Raw genomic sequence first — 14,022 nt, forward strand, 5'->3', positions numbered from 1 at the left:
CTAAAATTCGACTAAAATTCATACATTTCAAAGATACAACAAAAACTTAAAGAGAACACATCAAAAGTTCAAAAAAAAAAAACTTAAAGAGAACCTCATGCACAGAGCATCTCCAATGTATGTCTCTATATTTTTTTTTAAAATAGAGATCTCTATTATAGAGGTGGATTTGCTCCAATGTATGCCTCTATAATAGAGTTCCTCTATTTTAGAGGAAAATATAGAGGAATCCTACTTTTTACCTCTATATTTAGAGATGAAAATAGCAAATCTCTATATTTTCCCCTATAAATAGAGGAACTCTATTATAGAGGCATACATTGGAGCAAATCCACCTCTATAATAAAGTTTTTCTATTTTAGAGGAAAATATATAGATAAAAATAGAGGTGGGTTGGAGATGGTCTTAGAGTTGGCCCAAAGATATGAGAGAACCCTTCTTAACTTTTGTTGGTTTTTTAGATTATTGCTTTAATTTGATATTTTGAAAATAAAACTTTTATTTTGCATTTTTCGGTTTTAGAACTACATCTTTTAAAATAATCACGTTCCGAAACAAAATAGACTAGAACTTCTCAACCCAAACTAAAATATCACCCGTCTTAATTTTTTATTTTGTTGGTAAAAGACATTGATTAATAGAGTCGTCATAATCATATTAATACAGTCTTGCTATGTTTTCTTAGTTCTTCTTCTGAATGACTATCATCTAGATCGTTTTCTCTTTTCAAATATTTATGAATTCGTTTGGAATGATTTACTATACTGGAGTTACAACTTACAAATGATGGTATGTTCTAGCTACATGAATTTTCATTGATTATGATAATTGACCACTCGGGATAATAATAATAATAAATTTTACTTTTAGGGCATCTCCAACCTATAACACTATTTTAGTGTTAAAATTACACTATTTTAGTGTAATTTTAGCACTAAACTTTTTTGTATCTCCAACCATAACACCAAATGTTTACACTAAAAAGGAATATTCTTCATTATTATATTATTAATCAAGATTCTTTTAGTTTTTGATAGTTTTGATAAATATTAATTATTTTATGACTAAAATATTTAAATTAATATTGAAGCTGTAACAAAAAAATTTATATTTCAAATGTTTAAATTAATATTTAATGTATTTTTTATATAAACTAATATTTCATATCAATTAAAATTAAATATAACAAATAACTATGACATTTTAAAAATATTTAATCCATTTGTTAAATAATCATAGAAATAAAATGTAACTAAACATAACTAAATAATGCATAGATTGAACAGTTTAATATAAATTAAAAAAAAAAAACTTTTATCGTTGCTACAGTGTTACACCAAATATAACCAAATATAGTGTGACACTGTAGCAAAAAATAGAATCACACTATAATACAATTGCATATACCGTTCCATTGGAGAGATAAAACATCACATCACACGCTATTTTGACGTTTTACCGTGCCATTGGACTTGGCCTTACATTTTGAGGACGGTGTATATACGTAAGATTTTATTAATCAATTATAGAAAAAGGAAAGGCCAAACAAATAAATGTAATAACGAATATAATGTATGTAGAAAAATGAAACTAGGATAGTAGAAAAAAAGGACAGAAGCTCACATGAACAGAACCAGATTGTTCATGGGTCCCCTCTTTCTCTCTCATCTTAGCCCATATCTCTATCAGTTATATACTATCTTTCTCTCTCTTTCTCTCCTCTTTATAGTTCTTGAGAGATTGTTCCTAATTATAATTTGTTTTTCTTCTTGGAGTTAGAGAGCTTCTTGCTCCATAAACAGTAGAGAGAGAAAGATTCGTTTGAGAAAAGATCAGATAGAACCGTGCTAATCAGTGAAGTTAGGTGCAAAAAAACCCACTTTCTACTTTTGTATAATTAGGTCAATCTCATCGACCACCATACTCTTCTCTCCACCAATTCTCCTCCCTTTTCTCAATTCCAAAACTAGGGTTTCATCTCTCTCTCTTTCCAAAACAAGAAGATGAATCAAGAAAATATTTAGAGATTTGAGTTGGGTTCCCCCAAAACAAGAAGATGAATCAAGAAAACAAGAAGCCTTTGGAAGAAGCTTCGACTTCAATGGAGAGAGAGAACATGTTCGACAAAGTAGTAACACCAAGCGACGTAGGGAAACTAAACCGACTCGTGATCCCAAAGCAACACGCAGAGAGATACTTCCCTTTAGACAACTCCTCAACAAACAACAAAGGGTTGCTTCTAGACTTCGAAGACCGTACAGGAAGCTCATGGAGATTCCGTTACTCGTACTGGAACAGTAGCCAAAGTTATGTCATGACAAAAGGTTGGAGCCGTTTTGTCAAAGACAAGAAGCTTGATGCTGGTGACATCGTGTCTTTTCAAAGAGATCCCTGTAATAAAGACAAGCTTTACATAGATTGGAGGAGACGACCAAAGATTCCAGATCATCATCAGTTCGCCGGAGCTATGTTCCCTAGGTTTTACTCTTTCCCTCACCCTCAGATGCCGACAAGTTTTGAAAGTAGTCACAACCTTTATCATCATCGGTTTCAACGAGATCTTGGAATTGGGTATTATCCAACGGCTGTGATTGAATCTGTGCCGGTGATAATGCAAAGGAGAGAAGCAAAAGTGGCTAATATGGCTTCATCAAGAGGAGAGAAGAGGTTAAGGCTGTTTGGAGTGGACGTGGAGTGCGGCGGCGGAGGAGGAGGAAGTGTGAATAGCACGGAGGAAGAGTCGTCGTCTTCCGGTGGTAGTATGTCACGTGGCGGCGTTTCTATGGCTGGTGTTGGTTCTCTCCTTCAGTTGAGGTTAGTGAGCAGTGATGATGAGTCTTTAGTAGCGATGGAAGGTGCTAGTGTCGATGAGGATCATCACTTGTTTACAACTAAGAAAGGAAAGTCTTCTTTGTCTTTCGATTTGGATATATGATTAATTATGAGATTAATCACTTTAATACACATTCTATATGATAGTTATACATATTATATATATGTGACATAAGGATGTCGTTCAAGATTCAAGGATAATATCAAGAAATAGCATGTCCTTTGAAGATAAGAGTTTGGATTGATTATAATTGTATTCAAAAAAATTCTAAGCGTACTTTCTCGTGAGTCTCCTCTTAGCTCTGATGGGTCAGAGTATATATACAGAACATACACTTTGGATAGCTAGGGATCAGTGTTAAACTTAAAAACCCATGTCCCTCTGGTCAGAAACTAATCAGAAGATATGGGCTGTCTTAGAAAAGTGAAATGTATGTATATGTATATATAAGTATGTAAATATTGTGTGTATACTGACATTAAATGGTTATTGAACTGTTTAGTTTATTTGATATGGCTGCTGTCTGGTTACCGCTGCATTTCTGAAGCCGTTGTTGCTGCTTAATTTGTCAACCTGCAGCTTGCAGGAGCAGGGCAGAGACAAAATTAGACTTAAAATTTATATTTCAAAATAATTCTTATTATATCTTATAGTATTAAATTAAAAAAAAAGAACTTTTCATCTGGGTAAGATTGAAAATGTATGGTCTGTTACTGTTTCACATACATTGCTGATGCATTAACTGGTACAGAAGTAATTTTTATTTTTCTTACTTAGAAGTTAGAACAAGCTGGTTTCTTTGTCTGGATCATTGCACAAGTCAACTCACACATACATGTACATATATACTTTATATAAGATACACGCATGCAGAGTGTTAAACTGTTAATTAATCTTAGGTCTTGTATGGTGTGTTTATGCGTGTAGCTAACTCCGATCCTTAAATTGAATTCCATTGTTGATATACTGTTTTGGCTAAAAATATAATAAAATTAACAACTAACACAATATGATGACAATCATAGAGATAATATACATGAATCTTATATATAGTATATATGTTCTGTTAAAAAAAAAGAATATAGTATAGATGTAACTGTGTGTATACATGTTATTGTTTTTCATGATTTCTGCACACATATAGTTACAACTCACGTTGACCAAAAAAAAAAATTAGTAACAACTCACAAGCATTAACTAAACTATATACATACCATAATAACTAGAATCTAGGGCTTATATAGCTAGCTAGTTCCAAGATTAGTTTAGAAATATATTCTGGTATGTATAGATCTGTGGAGCCTCAGTGTATTGGTACAATAAAACTAAACAATATTTACTTCAAGCTTTTCTTGAGTGGTGCTACAGATAAAAAATCTAGAGCCTTTTGGGAGGGTTGTTATTTTAGATATGTCAGCAGTATTTGTCTGTTATAGAGTTTTTTTAGCATACTGCGAAGTAAGCCTATATACTAGCATGAGCCATGAGCGCATGCAGAGATAAAAGTGAAATAGTTACTATATAAAAATACACAGGTCTGTCTGATATGTAAATAATAACAACAAAAGTTAGAGGCATTTTTCCCCATATATATGTAAATGGTTATTGATTTTAGCAAAAAGGTGGTTATTGAAGTATTTATATATATAGATGTGTGTGTGTACGTTTTACTATTTTTGTGGGGAATCTAATCTTGAATAAGAGATAGAAGTTTAGACTTATTTTAGCATTCATAGTTCGTTAAACTAATTAAGCAAAACCAGGACCATGTCAGCTAAATTAATAGCCTATACTTCACCTAGCTGCGAAAAAGCCATTGAAATCAGTGAGGGCTATTTACATATAGATCACAATATTATGTAATCATATAAATCAGCGAGGGCTACTTACCTATAGATCACATTATTATGTATGTGCACACAAAAAAAGATCACATTGTGTAATCGTATAATATATGTATGGAATAGCAGATGAGATGTTAGACTGAGCTACGAATACTAATGATGATGATGATTCCACAAAGAGAAGTAAATAAAAGATAAATCAAATCAATTTAAATTGTTGACGATAAATATACTTACATTTATAATGGTTTTTTTTTTTTGAACAACTCTTACATTTATAATGGTTATTTTGAGAACTAAATTTCTACCGTTTTTATCATTACTCTTCTTTCTAGTGATCAAACATGGGAAATGAACTTTTTTATTCAAAATATGTAAGCAAAGTTATAAGTACATTTTAACAAACAAAAAAGAAGAAGATAAATACCATGTTCTACAGGGAAAAAGTGATCAATATTTGTTTTTTGTTGTTACGCCAAAGGTTCAAGAAGGTTTTGAGTAATTAATCTTACGGTATGAATGGTGACCAAGAAACAGTGATTAATAATGCATTCTCTAACGTTCCTAAAAAATATCACCATTCATAAGAAATAATAATTTTTCCTTCTCATTCCCTATCATTTCTTTTTTTTTATAGAAAAATAAGAACAAATTAACTCCTTGCTAAATATGAGATGAAATAACTATTCTTTTTTATTCCTGCAATTTTATTCCTATTCGTTCCTCTTGTTTCTAGAATGGTCACCAGTCGGACCCTTAGATTATAAACTCATTAGTTAACTTTAATTGTTTGTTATTATCATGGCTTTTCGTGGCTTGGACAAGCTGACCGATATATTACGAGTCTGATTCAACTAATTTGCGTTAAGAGTATGAAATCACATACCGATATATTCCGAATCTTATTACCGCCAGTGAGATAGAAATTATAGAGAAACATCCAAGTGAACCAATGATTTGAAACATCTAAAGCTAAACTAGAAACAGAACTAACTACTGGTTAGAAACAGTTACGGCTGAATAAGAAAGAGAAGACTTCAGTTAAACCCGAAAGAGAACCCATTAAAAACCTCCTCCTTTCAAGTGAACCGGTAACTTGAAATGCTTAGTTAGAGCTAGAGAGGAAAGTATCTGCATCTGCCCTGGCTACTCCATGTCTATCTTTGCCCAGTCTCCATGGATCAGGTCTCACCCCACATTCTTACTACTACTATCAATGATTAATGACAACCCAAACGAAAAAGATTCATCCTTTTGAAGTAAGCAATGATGAAAGCCAATACAAGTTTATTTCGCAGACAACAAAGCAAAACTATAACAAATGAAGCAAATCAATTAAGAAAAACCAACTCAACATTACACATACAAACACATAACGTGTGATCGATCTACAGAAGCATGAATCATCTCAAACACAAGTGTTGATCTATAAATCACGACAAAAGAAAAAGCTACAAACGAATTGGGATCAATTTTCTTATTTATCTAATCCATTCAGAAAGCACCGACGAGAAGAGAGAGTCCGAGCAAGAAGAGCCAAACGATATGAATCAGTAACAAAGCTTGACCCGGCACAGAAGCGCTTCCCGCGTTACCCGCGTCGCAGGCTCCCGTTTTCACCACGCGAGCTCCGTGGCACGCCGCGTCGGGACACCCGCACCAGTACGTGACTCCGTCGGCTCCGCAAACCGGATCCGCCCGGAAACAGTTTATTGGGCACCCACCCGGAGCCGAAACACCGCTGCATACGCCACCGCTTGATTTCTCCGGGAGATCATCCGCAGCTTGTGAGAAGCCGATCAAGCAGAATAGCAATAAGAGTAAGGGGATGCTGATCCACGAGAACGACGGCATCACGTGGAATCGATTGGTTCCTGCAATCTATAAATCGAATTTGGGGTGAAAGGAGAGAACTTTCCCCGATTCACGTATGAACGATTTGTAACCCTAATTTGAGGAGATTTGGGGATTTTCTCGGAGTTTGCGTGTAACCGTGTTGTTTGAATTGGTGGGTACACCTGCCCAGTGCCGGCACCGAGTCAAGCAGACTATAAGAACTACCTGCTGTTTTTAATTTAAGCCAGCAAACATCCTGCTGTTTTAGAAACAATCTCGGTTTGCTGATTAGACCGGTTCATCGATTTATTTTTAACGCGAAACGATGTTTGGTTTGAAGGGTTAATATGCTCTGATATAAAAGATCAAGGATTTTAGTTCGGTCCCATTAGCGTTTAAGGTGATGGAAGTTTTTTAACCAAAAAAAGAAGAAGGTGATGGAAGTACACCATTAATTAAAATTTTATTTTCAAGTAATCAGAATGGGTAAAATGTCCAAAATGCATAGTCAGTAGCGGCCCTAGGCAGAAGCGGTAGAAGCGGTAGAAGCATCTGCTTCCGGCAAATAAATTAGATGTATATTTCGGCCATTTTTATAAATTTATCACACTACCTCATATGGTTAAAGGAGCTTATGTTCCATTTGAAGGTAACTGGATTCAAGACCACTTGACAGTCTTTATTTCTTTTTGTGCTTCCAGCCAACTTATAAAAAAGTTTTTCAGGGCTGGGCCTGTGCATAGTAACCGAATCTGTTGAGCTTTCGTTGACCATTATCGCACCATCATACCTCTAAGAATATCCTCTTCCGGACGAGCCTCCATTCCTTCCACTCTATCACGATCAATCAACTAGCAACCTTCATCATCTTTCATACCAAATGTTGTCAGACAAATGCCTGGTGCTGCACATGCTGATTCTACTACATCTTCTGGAAAATCATCGCTGCCTTCTGCACAACCGAGTACTACAAACCGATCCAAATCAAGTGCAGAGAATGTCTACAAACAGGGAGTTCCTCTAGTGCCTCCTCAACTTCGAACATTTTTTTTATGCAACATGATGTCTCTTGTGAGAAGCCTAGGAAAGACGATGAGGGACAATGTTCATCAAACCAACTCGGTATCTTTATTGCTTTTTATAAACAGTTTGATTTTAACGCAATGTGAAACAATGTTTGGTTTGAACGGTTAAGATGCTCTGATATTATCAAAGACTTTGCCCAGTCCCATTACTCCATTAGTGTTTAAGGTTATGCAAGTTCAACATTAACTTTTGTTTTCAAGTAATCAGAACGGCCAAAATGTCGAAAAAGCATAGTAAATGTGTTGGGCCTTCCCAAGTTGATCAGGGTTCTCTGTGCCCGACGCTTTCTTTGCTAGAATGCAGTGAGAACTGTGAGTACTGTCCAAACAAAAGAACGTTTACAGACAGTGATGCGCTCGGCTTCATTGATACTCTTATGCTTAAAGACTTCTCTCTTGGATCCAAATGTTTTTTTTCTTATCTCTTGCGACATATCGTCATGCCATCACCAATTGGTACCTGACGTGCAAAGAAATAGATGACGAACTCAAGCATGAGCTTGTTGGAAGCATAAAGCCAAAGAATCAAGGGGAACAAACTCACCATACTAATGCTTACACGTTCGTCCTCCATTAACTTTTTGTTGAAATTCCTAATGCTGATGGTCTTCGCATCATTCACCTGGTGAAATTATAGTGTTATAAAACTACATTTTTTCTTTTCACTGGGGAAGGAAGCTCTTGGAGCATGATTATGGTTTACGAGCGTACCATAGGATCCGCGACTCGTCCATGCCAAAGAACATTATCCATCACGACGACTCCACCAACCATGACCTGCATCAACAGAAGATAACTGCTAAAGCTATAACTTGATCATTTTCTGATTAGCATTATAATATGGGCCTTACAAGTTGAAGAAGCAATTCGAAGTAGTCCTGGTACATCCTCTTATCAGCATCGACAAATGCAAAATCATAGCTGCAAACAATAAAAGCTGAAAGGAGTCAAATCATTTCAAGCAATATGGAAAGAAAGAAGGCTACTGTATCAACCTGGATCCTTCACCGTTCTCAATCAATGATTTCAATGACTCTGCTGCAAGACCATGTTTCACAATAACCTGACTAGTGTAAACAAATTGAACAATCACAGAGTTGTTTATAACGAATCTACCATAGATATAGGAAAATTAACCACGTGGTACAAAGGGTTTCCAAGAGGCCAAACATATATTGCGAAACCATTTACAAGCAGAGTACAAGAAAGTGAAGACAAGTGGCAGAAGAAGAATAATGACTCGGTGAAAACACTATAAGTACAAAAAAGTCTTTAATCAGAGAGAAATATTATATAAGTACAACCATAATCATAATATTGTTTGCTAATCAAGTCTTTTAACTAGAATAGAAGAACAGAGAGAAAGATCAGTTACTTTTTCTATTAAGAATCTTAAAGATCTAGTTTCTTCTGATGGTGTAGAGGGCACGCATGGCCTCATCTGCGTCCTTCAATCTTGCATGAGCAGGTTGGCGGTCTCATTTTCATCCTTCACTCCTTGCAGGAGAAGATTGGTGGCCACAGCTTTGTTTTATATCCCAACCATCAAACATCACGCTGTTTAGAGGCAATCTCGGTTTGCTGGTTTCATCTCATCAAATTTGTTTTTAAGTCCCATTGGTGTAAGGTTATGCAAGTTCAACATTAATCAAAATTCTAATTTTCAAGCAATCAGAACCGCCAAAATGCCAAAAAAAGAATAGTAACTGAATGAGATTGGGCCTTCCCAAGTTGATCAGGCTTCTCTGTGCCCGAGTCTTTCTTTGCTAGAATGCAGTCAGAACTGTGTCTCCTGTCCAAACAAAGAACGGTTTACAGACAGTGATGCGGTCGGCTTCATTTCTCTCTTTGGATCAGGTTCACTCGGATTTTAAAAAAGAGGATTATCTCTTGCGGCATATAGTCATGCCATCACCAATTGGTACCTGATGCGCAAAGAAAAAGGTCAACACTCAAACATGAGCTTGGAACTTGGAAGAGCTCGTTTTCTTGGAAGCACAAAACGATAGAGTCAAGGGAGAAAAAACTCACCATACTAATGCTTACGCGTTCGTCATCCATTAACTTCTTGTTGAAATTCCTAATGCTGATGGTCTTTGCATCATTCACCTGATGACTTTATCGTTATAAAACTATGATTTTCTTTTCATTGGAGAAGCTTTTGGAGCATGATTATGGTTTAAGATGCATACCATAGGATCAGCAACTCGTCCATGCCAAAGAACATTATCCATCACGATGACTCCACCAACCCTGACCTGCGTCAACAACAGAGATAACTGCTAAAGCTAACTTGATCCCTATAGAAAAGAGATCAGCATTACGATCTTGGTCTTACGAGTTGAAGAAGCAATTCGAAGTAGTCCTGGTACATCCTTTTATCAGCATCGACAAATGCAAAATCATAGCTGCAAACAAAAAAAAAAGCTGAAATGAGGCAATCATTTCAAGAGGGACACAATATTAAAGAAGGCTACTGTATCAACCTGGATCCTTCACCGTTCTCAATCAATGATTTCAATGACTCTGCTGCAAGACCATGTTTCACAATAACCTGACTAGTGTAAACAAACTGAAGAATCACACAGTTGTTTATAACGAATCTAACATAGATATAGGAAAATTAACCACGTGGTACAAAGGGTTTCCAAGAGGCCAAACATATATTGCGAAACCATTTACAAGATAAAGTTCCAAACTTTGAGTGACAAAACAGAGAATTACCTTGTGAGAGACACCAGCAAGCTCGTAATACCTCTGAGCAACTTCAAGAGAGTTAGAGTCTCTCTCACAGGCAACAAGACGTCCTGATCCAGGTAGAGCCAACGCCACAGCCAATGATGAATATCCCTGTCGAAAAATAAAAAACAAACTTACTATCATTTTCCATAAAGAACTCAGCATACAAACGCTTACGAAACTCATAGGAAGAAGAAGGAGATAAGCACCGTGTAAACTCCAACTTCGATACACCTCTCAGCTCCAAGAATCTGTACAAGCATTGCTAGTAACTGCGCCTGATCAGGAGACACCTACACAGCCAATAAACAGTATCTCCCACACTCAATACACCAACGAAAGCTACTTCGAATTAGCAATAAACCATAGCCCTACCTGCATCTGACTACCTCGCATCTTCGCAGTCTCTTCACGAAGCTGCTTGAGAATCTAAACACACAGAATCAATCAATCAAAGACGCTGAGATCAGAATCGAGATCCCTAATTCCCTCGCAATAGAAGCAGAGGGAAGAGATGCATACATACCTCAGGCTCACGAACGTTGGAGAGGATATAGTCGTAGAGGCGAGGAGTGAGGCTGATGACCTGTTTGTTACCGTACTTCTCGTCCTCCGCGACGATGTAAGGAACCGCCGATGCAATCGAGCAGTTTCCGATTAGCCGGCGATTGAATTTCAAATTCCTGACGACGGAGACCGTTGGCCGGTTTAGTAAAACGTCGGCCGTTCTGCATACTGAAATTGAGCATCGGTTCATCGCTAAACCGGTCGCCATCTTCTGTTTCACTCGAAACGGACCGGTAAAAGGAAGACGGGAGAGAGAAATTCTCTGCAGAAGTTACAGGCTCGAACGTTATCTGCGTCTCTTCTCCGATTAACCGGGTCGGGCACCGAGTTCGCGCGATAATAAGACAACGTGATTTGCTGGTTATTTAACTATGGAGCAATTGCATATAAACCCTTATACATTTTGGTATATACTAGATTTTTTAACCGCGCTACGCGCAGATATTATATGTATTTCTCAATTCTAAAAAAATAATGTATAATATTGTATTACATTATTTAAAGAATATAAAATAAGACTACATAACATAAATATATTTTTTAAATCTTCTTTATGGAAATCATTATGTTGTTTAATTGCTATACTTGATTCACATATTTGCATAGTTATTTGTGATAAATAAATAACTATATTTTTATTATCAGTAAATAATATATATTTATTATATAATATAAGAAAAATAAAATTATTTACTTTTAAAACAAACTTGTTTCATCTTGGAGACTCGGTTATAGACATATCATATTGGAATGATACATTTTTACAGTTATCAATCTTCTTAACAGTCAAGAAACAAATCTGAATATCAAAACAATATCTCATACGATCTCTTTGTGGAATAACTGCTCTGAAGAAATTGAATTTAGACATCAAAAAGGACTGGAAATGGATGTGCAGATGTGTTATCTAAGTCAGCTTTACAAAATACTATTCATAGTTCATATATCATTTATATACATCCTATTTTTTTGTTCATCATTTCTTAAACATCTTGAAATAACTGATGCTAATTAATAATAAACTTATGGCAGGCAAAAAAAATTTAAATTTGTCTAATTATCGCTTAATTTGTCTAACTGATATATATGTATTTTTCAATTCTAAAAGATAATATATAATATTGTATTATATTATTTAAATAATATAAAATAAGACTACCTAACATAAATATATTTTTAAAATTTTCTTTTTGGAAATCATTATGTTGTTTGTTTGTTGTACTTGATTCACATATTTGCATAGATATTTGTGATAGATGAATAACTATATTTTTATTATCAGTAAATAATATATATTTATTATATAATATAAAAAAATGAAATTATTTACTTTTTAAACAACGTTGTCTCATGTTGGGGATTCGGTTATAGACATATAATATTCGAATGAGACATTTGTACAGTTATCAATCTTCTTAACAGTCAAGAAACAAATCTGAATATCAAAACTGAATCAAAAAGGACTGGAAATGATGTGCACATATGTTATCTAAGTCAGCTTTACAAAGTACTAATATTCATAGTTCATATATCATTTAAGTCCATCATTTCTTAAACATCTTGAAATAACTGGTGCTAATTAATAATAAATAAATTGATGATGACAAAAAGTAATAATAATAAATTTTTGGCTGGCAAAAAAAATCAAATTTGTCTAGTTACCGCTTAAATATTTTATTAATATTGTTTAATAAGCTTTCAATTGATATCATAGTTTAATTTTTATTAGTTTTTTTTGTTAATTTTAGAGTTTTTTGTATTTAAGATTTTTTTTTTCATATTAAGCTTATATTTCTTTCACATAATATATATATGTCATAAAAATTACCATCAAATCAGTTTTTTTTACTTATTTATTATTTTGTTTTTAATGAAAATACACTTTTTAAATAATTTAATTTAAAATAAAATTATATATTAATTTGTTGTATTCTAACAATTTGATTGATTTAATTAATTTGCTTTGGTGGATAACTTAAAAAGTTTTCATATGAATCGGGGAAAGCAAGCTTATATTGTTATATTATATTTATTTGTGTATATGGAATCTATATATAATGCTAGTGTAATAGAGAAAGAACATTTTTTTTTGTAACTTCAAAAAGATACATTATTACAATTTGAAATTAATCAAAATTGAATAAAATGGTAATTAAATAAATCTAATTGTTTTTTTTATCTTGTTTAGTTGGATTCTCATGAAAAGAAATCGATAGGTTAAACAAATGTTTCAAAATCTGTTGTGTTATTGTTTTGTCTATAAATTACAAAATTTATTGAATTGATATATTTAATTATTGCACCCTTAAATAATATTTTATTAAGACATTAGAGAACTATGTTTTGAGTTGTTTTGTCAAAATTGTACAAAAATCTATGTTTTTTCATATTTGTCACGAAAATTTATATGTTAAACTTACTTTTACAAAATTCTTAACTTTGTCACGAAAACAAAAATTTATGCTTTTTCATATTTGTCAATGTTCTCACACTTTCAAAGAATATATTAGCTTAGTCACTTACTTATTTTTTTTTACAAAACAAAGTATCGGAGTCTTGAAAGTTGAATCCATATTATTGTAAATGTACATAAGAGTTTGTGATTACATATTTAGTGATTCTTGTATATGTGTTCAAGAAAGTTTCAATGGCTTAGTGGTATCTGCCCTATATTTATGTCATACTAACCCGGGTTCGATCATTTCCTTTGCATTGTTTTTCATTTTTTACGAAAAAAGTAAATGAGATGACGTGGCAACTTCGGACTCTCTGATTAGACGATTTTTTGTGCCTACGTGGACACTCTAAGAGGAGCTTATATCCCCTTTTAGTATAGTATAGATTCAACAAGACTGCAAGATAGTGTTTGGATCAAATAACCCTACTTGCTTGGGCTTTAAGAAAGGCCCGTATATGTTTTGCTAAGTTTCCTTATGTTAGGATTATTATGCAATCCTTTTTCAAAATTACTACGTATTGGTTCATGTATTACGTACTTACTCTAGCCAATATTTAAATTTAATAGTGATATTGTGATACCACAAGCTGTTTTTTTGGGCAAGTGGTTACTTTGATTATTAATTAAATAAAATATAACATAATTTTAAAAAGCATAAAG

The 14,022-nt window shown here is 34.0% G+C and overlaps 3 protein-coding genes across 6 annotated transcripts; 1 reads left to right on the forward strand and 2 right to left on the reverse strand.

The window, feature by feature from the left end:
* Positions 1 to 1,640: 1,640 nt before the first annotated feature.
* LOC106368494 (B3 domain-containing transcription factor NGA2-like) lies at positions 1,641 to 3,344 on the forward strand. The gene has a single exon (XM_013808471.3). The coding sequence runs from the start codon at positions 2,057 to 2,059 to the stop codon at positions 2,933 to 2,935; it is 879 nt and encodes a 292-aa protein (XP_013663925.2). The 5' UTR covers positions 1,641 to 2,056; the 3' UTR covers positions 2,936 to 3,344.
* Positions 3,345 to 5,946: 2,602 nt separating this feature from the next.
* LOC106368495 lies at positions 5,947 to 6,713 on the reverse strand. Its single transcript, XM_013808472.3, has one exon. It carries the CDS (start codon positions 6,529 to 6,531, stop codon positions 6,172 to 6,174), a length of 360 nt encoding a protein of 119 aa, XP_013663926.2. The 5' UTR covers positions 6,532 to 6,713; the 3' UTR covers positions 5,947 to 6,171.
* A 923-nt stretch (positions 6,714 to 7,636) lies between these two features.
* Positions 7,637 to 11,250, reverse strand: LOC106412014 (O-methyltransferase MdmC-like). 4 transcript variants are annotated; one of them, XM_048741363.1, is made up of 9 exons: positions 10,864 to 11,249; positions 10,713 to 10,766; positions 10,547 to 10,630; positions 10,323 to 10,448; positions 8,594 to 8,661; positions 8,450 to 8,519; positions 8,310 to 8,375; positions 8,143 to 8,220; positions 7,637 to 8,058 (listed from the first exon to the last, which is right to left on the reverse strand). In XM_048741363.1, exons 1-9 carry the CDS (start codon positions 11,110 to 11,112, stop codon positions 8,017 to 8,019), a joined length of 837 nt encoding a protein of 278 aa, XP_048597320.1. In that variant the 5' UTR covers positions 11,113 to 11,249; the 3' UTR covers positions 7,637 to 8,016. The 4 variants fall into 4 exon arrangements, with proteins under 4 accessions (XP_048597320.1, XP_048597319.1, XP_048597321.1 ...); XM_048741362.1 differs by lacking the exon at positions 8,594 to 8,661 and adding an exon at positions 10,085 to 10,152; XM_048741364.1 differs by lacking the exons at positions 8,143 to 8,220; positions 8,310 to 8,375; positions 8,450 to 8,519; positions 8,594 to 8,661 and adding exons at positions 9,630 to 9,707; positions 9,791 to 9,856; positions 9,937 to 10,006; positions 10,085 to 10,152.
* Between the last annotated feature and the right edge of the window lie 2,772 nt (positions 11,251 to 14,022).

This window comes from Brassica napus, chromosome A9, assembly GCF_020379485.1.
Source record: "Brassica napus cultivar Da-Ae chromosome A9, Da-Ae, whole genome shotgun sequence".
In the NCBI taxonomy this organism is placed as follows: domain Eukaryota; kingdom Viridiplantae; phylum Streptophyta; class Magnoliopsida; order Brassicales; family Brassicaceae; genus Brassica; species Brassica napus.

Excerpts from the sequence above, each read along its gene's own strand:
- LOC106368495 (XM_013808472.3), bottom strand. The coding sequence starts at position 6,531 with ATGCCGTCGTTCTCGTGGATCAGCATCCCCTTACTCTTATTGCTATTC.
- LOC106412014 (XM_048741363.1), bottom strand. The coding sequence starts at position 11,112 with ATGGCGACCGGTTTAGCGATGAACCGATGCTCAATTTCAGTATGCAGA. Across the intron at positions 10,449-10,546 it reads TCGAAGTTGGAGTTTACACG|GGATATTCATCATTGGCTGT; the intron begins GTGCTTATCTCC and ends ATTTTTCGACAG. Across the intron at positions 8,376-8,449 it reads TCGAATTGCTTCTTCAACTT|GTCATGGTTGGTGGAGTCGT; the intron begins GTAAGGCCCATA and ends CTGTTGATGCAG.
- LOC106368494 (XM_013808471.3), top strand. The coding sequence starts at position 2,057 with ATGAATCAAGAAAACAAGAAGCCTTTGGAAGAAGCTTCGACTTCAATG.